The sequence below is a fragment of the Oreochromis niloticus genome, linkage group LG3, assembly GCF_001858045.2.
Source record: "Oreochromis niloticus isolate F11D_XX linkage group LG3, O_niloticus_UMD_NMBU, whole genome shotgun sequence".
In the NCBI taxonomy this organism is placed as follows: domain Eukaryota; kingdom Metazoa; phylum Chordata; class Actinopteri; order Cichliformes; family Cichlidae; genus Oreochromis; species Oreochromis niloticus.
The window spans coordinates 75,338,060-75,352,996 of record NC_031967.2 but is presented as its reverse complement, the minus strand read 5'-3'; the positions used below and the strand labels follow the sequence as shown (position 1 = coordinate 75,352,996).

Sequence of the window (14,937 nt, the reverse complement as noted above, 5' to 3'; positions counted from 1 at the left end):
TCACATGACATGGTCCTGAGTCTAAAAGGATTGCAGCGAGTCAATCCAGTCCAAAATAACAGGGAAGTGTTTTCCTGTAAAATGATGACATCATCTTGCTGTTAATCAGTGTTGCCACAGTTACTTTGAAAAAGTAATATATTACGGACTACTGATTACTCCTTCCAAAAGTAACTTAGTTACTTTACTGATTACTTTATTTTTAAAGTAACTAAGTTAGATTACTAGTTACTTTATTAGTTACTTTCAGAAGCTGCCTATAACACTCCCCACTGCCTCAACATAAAAACATCAACCGGTTTTGCCAATACTCACTTTATTGGAAGTGTATTTTAACAGTAATGTCAACAATATATCTCCTGACATTTGAAGTTGAACTTATAACTTTTTTCCTGACAGAAATACTTGTTTGTATGAAAATAAAGACAGTCTTGTTACTTCACTTAACATAAATACTTTTTATAAAAAAAATAAGTCGACTTCATTTAACATAAATACTTTTTATAAAAAAACAAACAAACAAAGAGTCTTTCTTGACTTCATTTCACATAAATACTTTTTATAAAAAAAACAAACAAACAAAGAGTCTTTCTTGACTTCATTTCACATAAATACTTTTTATAAAAAAACAAACAAACAAAGAGTCTTTCTTGACTTCATTTCACATAAATACTTTTTATAAAAAAAACAAACAAACAAAGAGTCTTTCTTGACTTCCCTTAAGATACTTTTTATACCATCCACATGTAAGCACTATTGTCCGCTTTTGTAACTTTGGACTAATCTTATGAAAATAAAAGAGACTGCAGGTCCAACTTAAATTGCCTTACTTCCTTGCAAGTAATTGATTTAAGTTAATCAACTTGAAAACTTTAATAAGTTTATTAAGTGACTTTGATAAACTCAATTCAATTACTTGTAAATAGTTATTTAAATTGGATTCCCCATTCTCTTTTTTTCAGTATATGTTGTCATCGCATGTTATGGGGGAAACAGTAGAGTGGAGCGAGTAAACCAGTGGTTGTACCTCATTAACAGAAGCTTCTCAAACCTTCTGTCAGAAAGTCGATTTCTTTTAGGCGTGAGCACCAAACCTCCCAGACTAAAAAGTCGCTCCACAGGAGCACTTGATGGGGTTGGAGTGTTATACTTTAAAAAAATTGTCTTTATGCTTGAAAACTTATGCAGAATCTGAAGGTCGTAGCCTGACATCAGGTAGTCCATGACTTCTTTTTCTGCAGAATAGGTCTCCTCCTCTGGCTCTGCCTCAAAAGTGAAAAAGTCCATCTCACCTTGGCTGCTAGATGTAGTAGCACTGGGCACACTGGCAGGGTTTTTTGCCAGAGGAGCAGTGGTGCAACACTCTGCTGTCAGAAGCTGTTTTACTCGCTCCCTCCTTCCTGCATCTCTCAGCCATCGGAGTTTGAATTTTGGACTACTGGCAGCTGCGAGAAGGGCATCTTTGTCGTCCAGCACACTGGCGAAACGAGTCTGAATAGCCTAAAAAACATAATCGATATTTTTATGCCTACAGTTTATTATGTTATTGAATTATTTCCAAACCATGCCTAATATGAGATCAGTATTATGGATTTATTTTGTTTTAGGTTACTTGTAAACATTTTTAATTGTTTTAATCTTATTTTTCAATGATAATTAATATTCTGTTCCATGTTTGTGAATTGTATGAAGCAAAAAATTTGACTAATTTCAAGATGGAGCGTACCTTTACAATGGCATCTGGAAGGCCTGCAGTCATCCTGGAGAGGTCATCTTTCACAGCCTGGGTCTTCTGCATCAGAACTTCAAGTGTTGGTAGTAAAGTTCCATATGGACAGTCGCCTTGTAAAATGTCCAGTGCTGCAGTCAGAGGTTTCATGGCCATGCAGTACTTATGCAGGAACTGGTATTCTTGATCTTTGAAGCACTTCAGTCCTTGCTTTGTGCACACAGTATTCAGCTCACCCATGGGGATTTCTGCAATTCGCTTTACAGCATCAAAAAAGGAATTCCACCTTGTGGATGTTGGTATTAGGAGCTTTCTTTTGCTGATTTCTTCCACTGTTTCAGATGCAAGTGTAGATCTACTCAATTTGGTCCAAAGAGCTGTGCATTTTGCTGTGCTGCTCCTATACACAGCCCTGCTCTCTGCATTGGTTGTTAAATGTTTCTCCACATCACGTGTGCAAATTATGTTGATGGTGTGCGAAGCACACCTGCGGTGCGGGGGAAGAGACAGCTGACCCTCAGTTTCATTCTCAGCCGAGAGGATTTCTGACAGATCAGAAAAAGTGACATCATCGTCTTTGGGGGTGGACTCTTCCTCCTCCGTCTCATCATCGGACTCCGTGACAGGATGATAAACTTGAAACGCCTTAACAAAGTTGGATCCATTATCAGTAACTGTTGCAACTACTTTGTTGAGTAATCCATAAGAGGAGTGAATGTTTTCGATTTCTGTACCAATGACATCATACGTGTGTCTACCACGAATTCGCCTACATGCTAATGCAACCTTGTGGCGCTCTAATGTGGTTCTACTGATCCAGTGGAGCGTCACTCCCATATAGCTTCTGTTGTTAGCAGTCCAAATATCCGCGGTAGTTGAAACAAAGTCAATCTCATTCAGTGCGGCCTTCAAATTTCTCTCCATTTCTGTAAACTCCTTCTCCAGGTAAGAAGTAAAAGTCGTTCGGTGAGGCAGCTCGGCATTAACAGAAGTAGGGATCTTTTTTATTATGGCACGAAACGAGGGCGAGTCAACAGTATTTACAGGTAGCATTTCTTCTACAATATACTGCGCGACCAACTTCTTCAATTCTTCATCACTTACTGGTTTTGCACCAAAGTCCAACTTTTGTTGTTTGGGGTGTGTGGGACCTTCTGCGGAAGTCACGGCTCTCTGCTTCGGACCACTTGGTGGGACTCTCTCTGTGAGTTTGACTGTGCCGTGCTGCGACTCCAAATGTTTCTTTAAGTTTGACGTAGTGTTTTTGAAGGTAGATAACACTTTTTCGCCAACACAGAGTGTACAACGAACCTTAATATTAAAATCTTTAGTTGACAGAAACTCAAAATAGTGACCATATTTCCAGCTAAAGAACGAACATCTCTCTCCCTCCATTGTTGTTTACACTTTTTTTACGTCGCTGGCTGCTTGTGAGCGGGAAACGTGACCTGTCGCTTATGTGACGTTTCACGACGCATATGCGTTTGTCATCCGCTGAGACGAAAAGAAGAAACCAAATCTTTTTGCTTAAAAAAACAAAAAAGTAACGCACAGTGGTTTGGACAAGTAACTTTAATCTGACTACTGTTATGGAAATAGTAACGCGTTAGATTAGTCGTTACTGAAAAAGTGGTCATATTCAGAGTAACGCGTTACTAAGCAACGCGTTACCGGCATCACTGCTGTTAATGGATACTCGAATAGGTTGTGCGTGAGACTCCATTATCAGCAATAACTGGTATGGATGTGTGTGATTGAATGCATGCGACTGGACAATGATGGACTGACGATGTAGACTAAAAGTTTTGACTGACTTGATACTGAGACAAAAACTGCACCGACCATAGGATTAGTAAATGTCGACAAACAATTCACCCAGCCGGTAAGAAAAGGGTGGATGCATTGTTTTGTTTTGTTTTTGCAGGAGCAGGAGGACAAGAGAGACCGGAGGGGGAGAATGTAGCTTCACATGAGAGTGTGGAACTGCAGACTGAACCCTTTGGCTGCTAATTTTAAGTTACTGATGTTTGCATTAAGAAAATTGTATTTTCTTGGCTGTGTTTTGATTAAGGTATCAGATTATATTGTTGGGAATACCAAATGCTACAGTGGAGAAAACGTTTGATATCACTCATGACTGGAATATGTTACTATTAACCATAGCAGGCCACTGTAAAAGTTGATTACAAAATAGCCAAAACTTTAACAATATTTATGAATAAAAGGGGAAGGGTAGATTTGTCATGTTCAAAATAGAGATATGTAATAACAAACACTGGTCCATGTGATTTAGGTTCTCCCTTGAAATAGTCAATAATTAAAAAGTAGAATACAACTGACAGGGGCATGTGCTAGTGTAACGCTTCCAGTTCTTCATAAATCACAGACGCTCGGTTTATTCCTCACAGTGCAAACACGCCTTGTGTTGACAGACTTACATATTACTAATTGATAAAGAAAAGATGGAAAATAATAATTTCTCCCATTTTAGTCTGTCACACTGAACTTGTATACAAAAAGAAATCTTATAACCCATACAAATACTTTTCACAACCGTATAATCAAAATAACAGGATAACAGAAGTATCAGCGGCTAAACATTTCCCTCTAGTGGACAAATTATGGTAGAGCACTACACTTTCACATGCTTGAGCTTTACAGACAAAATGACCGTTAACAAGCGCACGTCCCTGCAGAAGACATAGAACACACTTAACACGTGTCTTCTGGTGGTACTCGCAATTGTAGCTCCTACAATGTAAAACAAACGTCACAAAAAGCACAGATAAACAGTAAGTCCAAACACATTTCCAGCTATGCGCAGCAACCACTAGGGGGCCGGCAAAAGCTTACTGCCAAAGAGCATAAATACGGCAGAAACACTGTTTAACAGCAACCAGCCTTTGTTTCGGTTATGCAGTAACATTCTAACATCAATACTAGTGATGGGGCCAGCAATACTAACGCATGTATCAAGCTCACAGAGTGAAGCCTGTGATCGCTCATTGCCAATGCACCAAAATGTTTTTAAAAGGTACCGCATCCGTAACTGTCAAAAGAATGAGTCGCCACCAAACCCCCCCCACAAAATTACTCTCGAAAAGATAAATAAAAATACACATCCCTCCATAACAAAATGGAGCCCGAAAGAAAAAGAAAAGTTTCTGCTGTGTGGGATCATTTTGATCTTTTAACTGCAAATAGTTTGTCTGTCTTTGTTTCAGTGTTTCAATCTATCAGAATGGGAAAAAACAGCAATGTGACTTGCAGTGTAAATTATTTATTTCATGTTCTGCATTTCTTACACAAACAAAAGCAACTCCTCAGTGTTCAGGCATGACAGAACCAAACATGAAAATGAGGAGACAAACACACTGAGAATGAACACAGGTTGGCCTATATTGACACTGAACAGCTTTATCATCATTTTTTTTTAATATGTTTTATGATTTTGGAGAGTGTCGGAGAGAAACATTCCAAGATCAGAGGATCCTTTAACGCAGAGGTTCCCAAAGTGTGGGGCCCGCCCCCTAGGGGGGGCGCAGAGCCATTGCAGGGGGGGCGCGGTATGAAAAGGGAAAAAACAAAAAAAGAGCGCTTGGACACTGTGGACAGGTTTTTGACGGGGCTCCCACATAAACGCAAAGCAGGAGATGAAGCATCGCCAAATATGTTTCCAAACCAACTTCTTTCCAAGCCAAAGACTAGCAAATATGGTGAAGCATATCTTCCCTTTGGCTTCACCTGCACAAGTGCCAAGGTAGGTCTCCCCTGCAAAATTAGTTTCCCTGCGTCGGGAGCAGCGCTGGGCTCTCCAAATCACGGACAAACAGGATCCCACATTCTTGATTTTTAGTTCACAAACACTTCTTGTAATAACTAACTACTCCTGACATTTTGGACATGTTAGCTCTTTATGCAGTAAAGTTACAGTGGGATACAAATAATATCAGGCTGATCCTGCCGTAATTTGTTCCCCCTGTTCAAATCACGGACAAACAGTATCCCACAGCTGTTTATGTGTTTAAACCCATTTTGCACAGAGAGGCATTTTTTGAAAAATGTATTGACAGCAATGTTGAATATTATTACACAGGAAAAAAAACAACTACACGTAAAATAATCACACCGTGACGCCTCTGCCTTTCTAAATGGAGGGACAGTAACTGCGTGTGTATATGTAAGCGTGTAAAACCTGAAGATAGTCAGATTAACAATATTTTGTCTCTATCTGCAATTCATCTCATGTAAACAACAACGTGGCGCACAGCGTGACGTGAAAAAAGGCACATACCTTTGACGTTGTGTGACGAACTCTGTAATCCTCGTCCAAACGTAAACGCAAAAAAGGAGTTTTAAATAATCTCCGTTTTCGGTGAATCGCAACGCCGTTTACATGTTGACGAAATGCCCAAACACATAGAAACAGCTGAGTTTTCAAAAATACCCGTGTAGGTGTGGACGTAGCGTAAAAGAGTTAGTAGTATATTTTATTACTACCTGTAATTTATTGCCGTTTACTTGTATTTGCTTAGTTGTTTACTAAATGTTTGAGGTGTGAAATAAACCGCAATGGAGTTTGTAAACAAAATATGGGTGTGTGTGTTTGGAGGATGTGTTTGTGCGGGGCGTTAGGTGGTGGGGGGACGCGAACATTTTTCTTGTAAAAAAGGGGGGCCTGGCAAAAAAAGTTTGGGAACCACTGCTTTAACGTACTGGAGGAATAGGAAGACGTCTTATCAGAACCTTTTCCACCTGACTTTACAGTTTTTGTGTACCCCAGCTTCATCTGTGCCTGTGAGTTTTCCAAAGCTGGGGAAATGGTGTAATAAAAAAAAACCATTTAAGTAATTAAAAAAATATTTAAAGTCCAGCAGGTGTCAGTATGGAGCAAAACAGCAACACTGTGTCGACACGGACGATCTGATATGCTCGTGTCAGTGTTGTTCCCACATCATCATAATAAATGTTGTTCCAGGTTCAACATTGCAAGTGACCAATCACATTGTTGTGACGTCCCCCTTTTGTGCCTTTGAAAAATACCACCTTAAAAAAATCTACTTCACTTGCGAGAAGAAAAACCCCTTCTGTCTGCCGATCCAGGAACTGGAATTCTTTGCATTTCAGGATACTTTCCTTTAATAAATGGTAAGCATTGTACATATTGTCCTTACAGAGGCAGTTTCTCTTCTTGCAAGTGAAGTCGAATTTTTGAAGGCGTTTGTTTTTTTCGAGGTCGTGGATGATGTCAGCAGAAGGTGATTGGTCACTTGCAATGTTGAACCTGGAACAACATTATTTATTATAACGAGGGAACAACACCAACACGAGGATATCAGATCGTCCGTGTCAACACAGTATCAATACAGTTTGGGGAATGTGCTGAAACGCTTCATGAGGCCTCATCTACCCATCACTAATCTATACAAACCTATATACATCGACATGTACAACTTATGTGCCAACATTTACGCCAGAAACCATAATAATGTCAGAGCCTTTCATTACTGAACTTACCCTCACAGTGCAAACGCGCTTTGTGAGGAACGGAAGCCTTAGAAGCTTCAGACGCCAGAGTGAGATCCGGTTTCTGGGTTTCCAAAATAAAATACAACAAAAATGATAAATTCACACTTAAAATAATAATTAAGACCAGGTAAGTACATGTTTTTCCAGATGTATTTTTAACTCTGTTACACTAGGATGTAGTACTGCAAAGAAGAAGAGTAAAAAAATGAAGGAAAAACCACTGTGTTTAGCTTTGATAAATTAAAATGTACCATTACACTCAGAGGATCAATATGAAATCAAAATATATGCAAATTTTGCATGAAGCACATGACTGATAGTTGTTCTGTCCTGAGCTTTTGTTTCCTATAGCACCCACTTTATTAAGCGGTTATAATCATTTTCATACACACATTGCAAAGAAGAGTTGACACTCAGTCTTCTGAAGGTCATAAGTAAATGCAAATGCTTAAATGGTAAATGGTCCGTATTTATATAGCGCTTTTACTAGTCCCTAAGGACTCCAAAGCGCTTTACACATTCAGTCATCCACCCATTCACACACACACTCACACACTGGTGATGGCAAGCTACGTTGTAGCCACAGCCACCCTGGGGCGCACTGACAGAGGCGAGGCTGCCGAACACTGGCGCCACTGGGCCCTCTGACCGCCACCAGTAGGCAACGGGTGAAGTGTCTTGCCCAAGGACACAACGACCGAGACTGTCCGAACCGGGGCTCGAACCAGCAACCTTCCGATTACAAGGCGAACGCCCAACTCTTGAGCCACGATCGCCCATGCTTACACATGTAGATATGATTAGAATAAGTCCCTGGATCAGAGAGTCCTGAACATGATATTCTAAACCAAATTTGAATCACTAGAAGAACAATGGATAACAACATTAGATTATTAAGGCTAGGCAGAGAGGTGTTTTGGTTTTCTGCCTTACAGAGGAAGGAACAGACATCAGACGAGGTCACGGAGATACAAGGACCCTTCGCAGCAGAGACAGACACAGAGACTGCCAAGACAGTAACTGGGGTCAAGTGTCATGCCGTTTGGGCTCCGGCTAGTCACCTCAAGAGGATGGATCCCATAAGCACACTAATAACCACGAAAGGGGTTGGCAGAAATCCAGGAACACCAGACCAAGGAGGTTCGAAGAGGAGCAGAGAATCACCCGACTGGAAGAAACTGGTAGCTGCAGCAATAAAACAAAGGTTAAAAGCTCCTCAGACAGAAGTTCTAGTCTGAGTACGTGGGAAAGGTACAAGGTAGCACCAAGATGAGGTTGGGGAAAACTGTAGCACCAAAATAAAGCTGTGGGAGAACTGGAGAGTGATGGGAGTGTCATCTGTAACTACTGTTGTTGTTGTAAATTTAGTCTTTTTTGGATCTGAATTGCCCAAACACAGAGGTCATCCCACATAAGGTCCATCCGTTAAAGGAGCACAGAGGGCCATAGGGGTAAGAAGAATTGGACCTCGCAAAACTGGATTATAAGTAGAGCTGGGCGATATAAGATTTTTTCATATCATGATATGTTTTTTTCATTTCAGGCGATAACGATATATATCACGATATAAGCCAAATAACTATATTTGTAAGATTTAAATGTGCTGTTGCTCACAAGTAAAATGTGAAATAATTAGCAGCTTGTTTTAATGAAAATATTTATTTCCCATAATAAGTTCAACAGGGTAGATGTACTTAAGGAACATGAGACTTCAGTTTCAGATAAATAAAGGCAAATATTGCAAACTACACAAAAGGCAGCCGCTAAAGCGTTTAAGTTTCAAAAGAGAACAAACAAACAGACTACTAAATTGTCAATTCCACTTAGAAACAAAATATTAATTCTAAAAATAAATCTTAGTTCATTTTACAGAAGAACAGACAAAATTGACTAACTTTTGTCAATATCAAATAAACTGAGAACTAAAAGGAAATTCTCAATCTCTCCTTGTTGTATAGCTTAGCTTTTCAAACAGTTTTAACAGTTACTTTAGTCTGACAAAAGCCGAATGACGAATTAGCGCTTTCAGTCAGAGATTGAGCATGCACCGCTTTATTGTATTTCCAGACTTGCTTTCGGCACAATTTACAGTGCGCGCTACTCTGTTTTTTGTCAGACTTGAAATAGCCGAAATACCTTCACACTACGGAACTTCTGTGGCCTTTCCGTTCGACAAGCTCTCCGACATTGGAACCATCATCTGTTTTTTTCTTCGGTAACCTTCGCTCACGCTCTCGGTTGATTTTTCTCTCGTCGGCAAACTAATTTCCTTCATTACCCGGGCTGCACGGCTGCAAAAACAAATACACATGTGCGCCTTGGCGCTTGTGCTGTACGTAACAAGTCACGTGACGTGACGCTGCGGCTGTGATTGGTTCCGCTCTGCGCTACTTAATTTGGATTGGCTGTTCTTTTTTTTTTTTAAAGAGGACAAGAGAGATGAGGCCTATCGCAATAGTTTAATTTTTCTATCGAGAAAAAGTTATTTCGCAATACATATCGTTATCGTTCTATCGCCCAGCTCTAATTATAAGGTGTAAGTGATCTCTTTAAAAAGAGATCAAAGGGGGAATTGTGAGATTATTATACTATCTTATGCCACGTTATACCCCTAATTAAAGACTGTGAAATTATGTAGTTTTAGTTTGCATTGTTCTCCTGTCATGTTTTTAGTTTAGAATCTGATGAGCAATATTTTAATTTATTTTTTGATTTGTTGCTTTTCTGTTTTCTACCTGAGGGATTGCCACCTTAATGTGGTTAGGGGGTTTGCGTGCCTTAGTGACCATAAAAGCTAGACCAGCAGAAGCTTAGTTTTCAGGTGGGACACCCAAGTTGGTCAGGTCATAAGGTGGAGGCCTGATAAAGTGCAGTCCAATTACATGACAAAAACAGTTCTCCAGAGTAGGGGTGCCATGATTAGTTGACTAGTCACTATTACGTCGACTATCAAAGTCGTCAATGACTAATTCAATAGTTGGCACGTGATTTGAAGCTTTGTAAGATCTTGAAAGATGCAGGAATAAGTAGTAGGATTTAAGAGTGTAATATCGGACTGAACGGAAAACAGTTACTCATATTTTGTATTTTAAATACGTAACGCCGGTACATGTATTCCATTACTCCCCAACACTGCCCCTAATCCAGAGCACCCCACCCAACCCCCACACTGTTCTTGCTTCCATTGCCACCAGGTGCCCCCTTTACATTTCTGTCTGCCCCCTCATATATGCCTGTCTACAACCGACCCAGGTACTGTCACTGGGTTCATACTAAAGGAGTATTCACAAGAAATCATCAGTATCAAACTGTGACAACAAAAAATGTTCATTAAAGCAACCAAGAATGGGATAAGTTTGATGTGAATCTTTAGTAATGGATGGGGGAAGCTCTGTGACAATTTTATCAACAAATAAGGATTTCATCGTCTTCTGGATGCGATACCTTGGCCTCCAGTAACACTATGAGGAATCTTACAGTCATTTTGACCAGGACTTGTCTTTCAATGGAAATATTAAGCAAATGTTTAAGCCTGCTTTCTTCCATTTCTGCAATATATTTAAAATTAGAAATATCCTGTCTGGGAAGGATGCAATGGCTGTTTTTTTTTTTATCCATGTGTGGATGCACCTGCCCACCACCCAAATTGTACCCAATAGTGATGGGATTTCCGGCTCTTTTTAGAGAACCGGCTCTTTCAGCTCCAAACTGGCTCTTCAGGTTGTTTTGTTGCTTTAATTAATTTATTACTAACAACTCTATAAAATTATGCACAAAAGGAATTACTAATGTAAAAAAGTGGTTTTATTTATATATGTTTATATATAAATATATGCGGTGGCCCATAGAGACAAAGTACGTACAAACTCCAAAACACATTTCTAGCGTTAACTGAAATTCCAAAACAGAGCTACCTAGATCACTTAAATTACACAATTGAAAGTATATGTGTATTGTTTTGCGTATTTATACACAAGCACTCATATATATTCAAATAATTAAAAAAAAATGTTCATTTACCTGTTACTACCACACACCAAATCCGGTCGTTGGTACTTGCTGGCTTGTGTAGCCACTAGGTAACAAAAGCTCAACACTGCGCCCTAGCATCCTGGAGCACTTCTGTTGTCCTTTTGTTCGTGTTTTAGAGTTTTTACGTGCTTCTGAGTTTGTACGTGCTTCTGAGTTTGTAACTGTTTTGAAGTTTGTATGTGCTTTGTCTCTAGGGGCCACTGTAAATATACTTTTATTTATTCACTCCACATAAAATGTAATAAATAAATCATATAATACAAAAACAACTTTTCACATTTCAATTTTTAACTATTTAAATTTTCAGCTTTTTCCTTTTAAACAAATTTAAAGTGAAACAACATAAAACACTGCAAACCACAATACAATTAAATATAAATTAAAATATGAAAACAAAAAGTAGATGCACATTCTCTGTCATATAGGCCTGCATGAATAAACTTTCTGACTCCTTTATCATCTGCAACTGAAAATAGTTGTGGATGATAACTATACCTTTCTAATGTGACGTTGTTGTCCCTGGCTCTCTTCTCTCTCTCTCCCTCCCACTCTGTTCCTGTGCTAGTGCGAGTGTAACTACCGCCCCTCCCCCCTCTTCCCAGTGCAAAGCACAAGGCTCGCATGCGGAGTGAAGCGGAAAAAAAGTGCGAGAGAGAGGGTGAGAGAAAGAAAAAAAATTAAAAAGCAAAAACACCCCACGGCTCGTGATAAGGAGCCGGCGCGCGTCGTTCACGTCAAAGATCAGGCTCTAAGAGCCATTTCGTTCGCAACCGACACGTCACTAGTACCCAGACTCTGTACCTCCCTCCATCCAACCACACACTTCTTTGGGTTTGCCATTAGCCCTGCCTGCCTCATGGACTCCGGGACTGTGACCAACCACTGCACATGATCCACCAAGGTATCACAATGAATGACAACACCATCCAGGTAAGGAACAGCATTTGCAGTGTGAGCTAGCGCTCCATGAGGTGCTGGAAAATGGTCGGGCTTCAACCAAGGCAAACAGAAGTGTGAGGAATTGATACGAACCATACAGAGTAGAGAAGGACGTTTTTGTCTGTGGACTCTGCACACAAGGGAATCTGCCAGTGGGCGTTGGTTAAATGTAGCATAATAGAAAAAACAAGCAGTGCTTATACAGTCCGGGTCAACATGGGGCATGGGATAAGCATCAAACCATGAGACCTTGTTCACTTTGTGACAATCACCACAGAACCGTATAAAACCCTGCGCTCACTTCTTAATTACCTGGAAGCAGTTTAAAGACAACCGGCCCCTCTCAACAGCCAGACAGGCTGCGTTTCAAAGTGGTGCTCCGTGAGAGTCGTGCAGACGAGCAGGGGGGAGAACACATCTTCAAACCACTGCTGCAATGCAGGAACATCACCACCACCACAGCACATTTTTGAGAAAAATCGAATATTTTTGTCCTTGAAGATCATTTCAGAGTTTTTAACGAGCTGCAGGAGCTGAGGAGACTTGCCTGAGTGGAGAACAGCCAAGTCTCCTCCTCTGATAAACCTCCACACGTACCACTGAAAACTGTTAAATTACTTAGAATCTGAAATCATGGCTCAAACTACTTGTTGTGAGACCATTTCTTTATTTTTTCACACCAAACTGTTTAATAAGACAAACTCTACACAGAGTTCATGAAATATAAGTAACGCTTTAACATTATCAGGATTTTCATAATGCAAACTTCAAATTAACAAGAAAACAGCTGCAGAACATGTGGATCAAAATGAATTCATTAAAAAACAACATGTGGACTTCAAGAATACAGTAAATACACTAAAGTAAAAGGAGGAGCCAAAAATAGAGGTTTAATAGAATTTGAAACAACTAAAAGTAGTCACCTGTGATCTTTAAAATGGTCTTGATGTGTGCTGCTGTTTTTAACTTTGAACACTTCTTTAAAATGAATACTTTAAAAAAAGAAGTTAATTTTGGAAAAACTAAGAAAGTTCAAATGAAAGAAATTGACTGAAGTCTAATTGTTGAATGTTGTCATTGTGGTTCTTAAATTTGAGAGTCTTAGTTCAATCTATAGGATCAAGACATTCCTTTGTCTCTGACCACCTCTCCAGCTACTCTGTGCTGGGGGAGGTTTTATTGTAGACACATCTGTTTGTTGATTCTGTTTGTTGTTTGGTAAGCTTCCTGCCCTTTGTATGGCTTCACTGTGTTGTGCATGGTGAACCAATACAGGCATTGAACCATATATGCACTCCATACTGTACATTAATGCCACTGTTTTGCACATACCAACCTCTGTATATTTTATATATCTTATTTTATTGTTTACTTTATTTCATTTGTAAAACATGTATATACACACTCACACACACACACACACACACACGTAGAAAAACATATTTAGTACACACGTTCAGTAATGTATATACCTTTATATATTGTACATATATTTATTACTTTTTAGATTAGCCATTTTTATATTTTGCTTGTTTTACGTTATTGTATTTTTGCACAACTCTGTTGCTTGTGAAGCTCGCACACAAGAATTTCACTCACATGTACTGTACCAGTGTACCTGCACATGTGACGTGACAATAAAAGTGATTTGATTTGATTTGATTTGATATATTGGGTTTGGGGGAGATTACCATTTTATGACTAAGGATGTTGTTAGAAACAGTTGGAAGTCACGCACAAAGAGAGACACACATTCTCACACACTTTACGGTGGGAGGTGCTTGTGTTGTGTTGTATTGTGTAAACTGTAACTGTCATGTCCATAAAAAGGCTATGAGGACAGCTGCTCTTTGAAGGATTTAGGCTTCAAGAGCTGGTTCTTCACCAAAGCGTCCCTCGTTAGAGAGTTAAAAAAACGGATGAAGATGATCTGTTATGTTTTGCGTTCTTCATGAGGAATAAGTCTCTAAACTAGCGGGGCATGTGGAAACACAGACCCAACATTGATATATATCCATATCTGTAATTTTGATACAATATCAGTTTGGTAAAAAAGATATTTCTATAACTTTAATAATACAGTAACAAGTACAACTACTAAACACTACTGTGTCCTAAGGGAACAAAGAATAAAATGTAACAGGGATAACATTTTAGAAAATTAAATTCCCTCAAAGGAAAAGAATAAACTTGATATGCATATCTATACATGCAGGTTCCTAAATGTAACATTCAGGGTTATTCACTGCAGGTCCAGAAATCAGAGCTACCTCATCAGATCCAAGTGTGACATCAGCTGACACTCTTTACAGGAGATTCCAGCTGAACTCTGTGGAGCCTGATCTCAAGGTTTTTAAGTCTGACCCTGAAACCAGAAGAGGATCTTTCTCTCTCTTCAGATTCATTGTGATCCAGTCTTGATGCATTCTCAATCATCCAGGAAAGTAAATCTCCAAAAGTTGAATCTGTTCATCTGGACGTAGCGTTTTGTGGGAGAAACGTTTCGTCACTCATCCAAGTGACTTCTTCAGTCTCAGCTGACTGCAGGTTTCCCCAAACCTTATAAACAGTACATTTGCATAATGACTGAAACCAGCCCACTGAAGGAACAATGGGCTGTGAGGTCAGTTCCTTAATCATAATTATGCAAATTCCCATGACCATTGATCAAAAATCACTGACCAAAACCCACTGATCAAAGAACACTG

At 39.4% G+C, this 14,937-nt stretch overlaps 1 protein-coding gene across 1 annotated transcript; it reads right to left on the bottom strand.

Annotated features, from left to right (window-relative positions):
* Positions 1–676: 676 nt before the first annotated feature.
* LOC112846451 (uncharacterized) lies at positions 677–1,887 on the bottom strand. Its single transcript, XM_025905977.1, has 2 exons — positions 1,727–1,887; positions 677–1,500 (listed from the first exon to the last, which is right to left on the bottom strand). Exons 1-2 carry the CDS (start codon positions 1,883–1,885, stop codon positions 982–984), a joined length of 678 nt encoding a protein of 225 aa, XP_025761762.1. The 5' UTR covers positions 1,886–1,887; the 3' UTR covers positions 677–981.
* Positions 1,888–14,937: the final 13,050 nt, after the last annotated feature.

Coding starts and splice junctions, on each gene's coding strand:
- LOC112846451 (XM_025905977.1), bottom strand. CDS start 1,885: ATGGCCATGAAACCTCTGACTGCAGCACTGGACATTTTACAAGGCGAC. Junction 1,501..1,726: donor TTCCAGATGCCATTGTAAAG/GTACGCTCCATC, acceptor TATGTTTTTTAG/GCTATTCAGACTCGTTTCGC.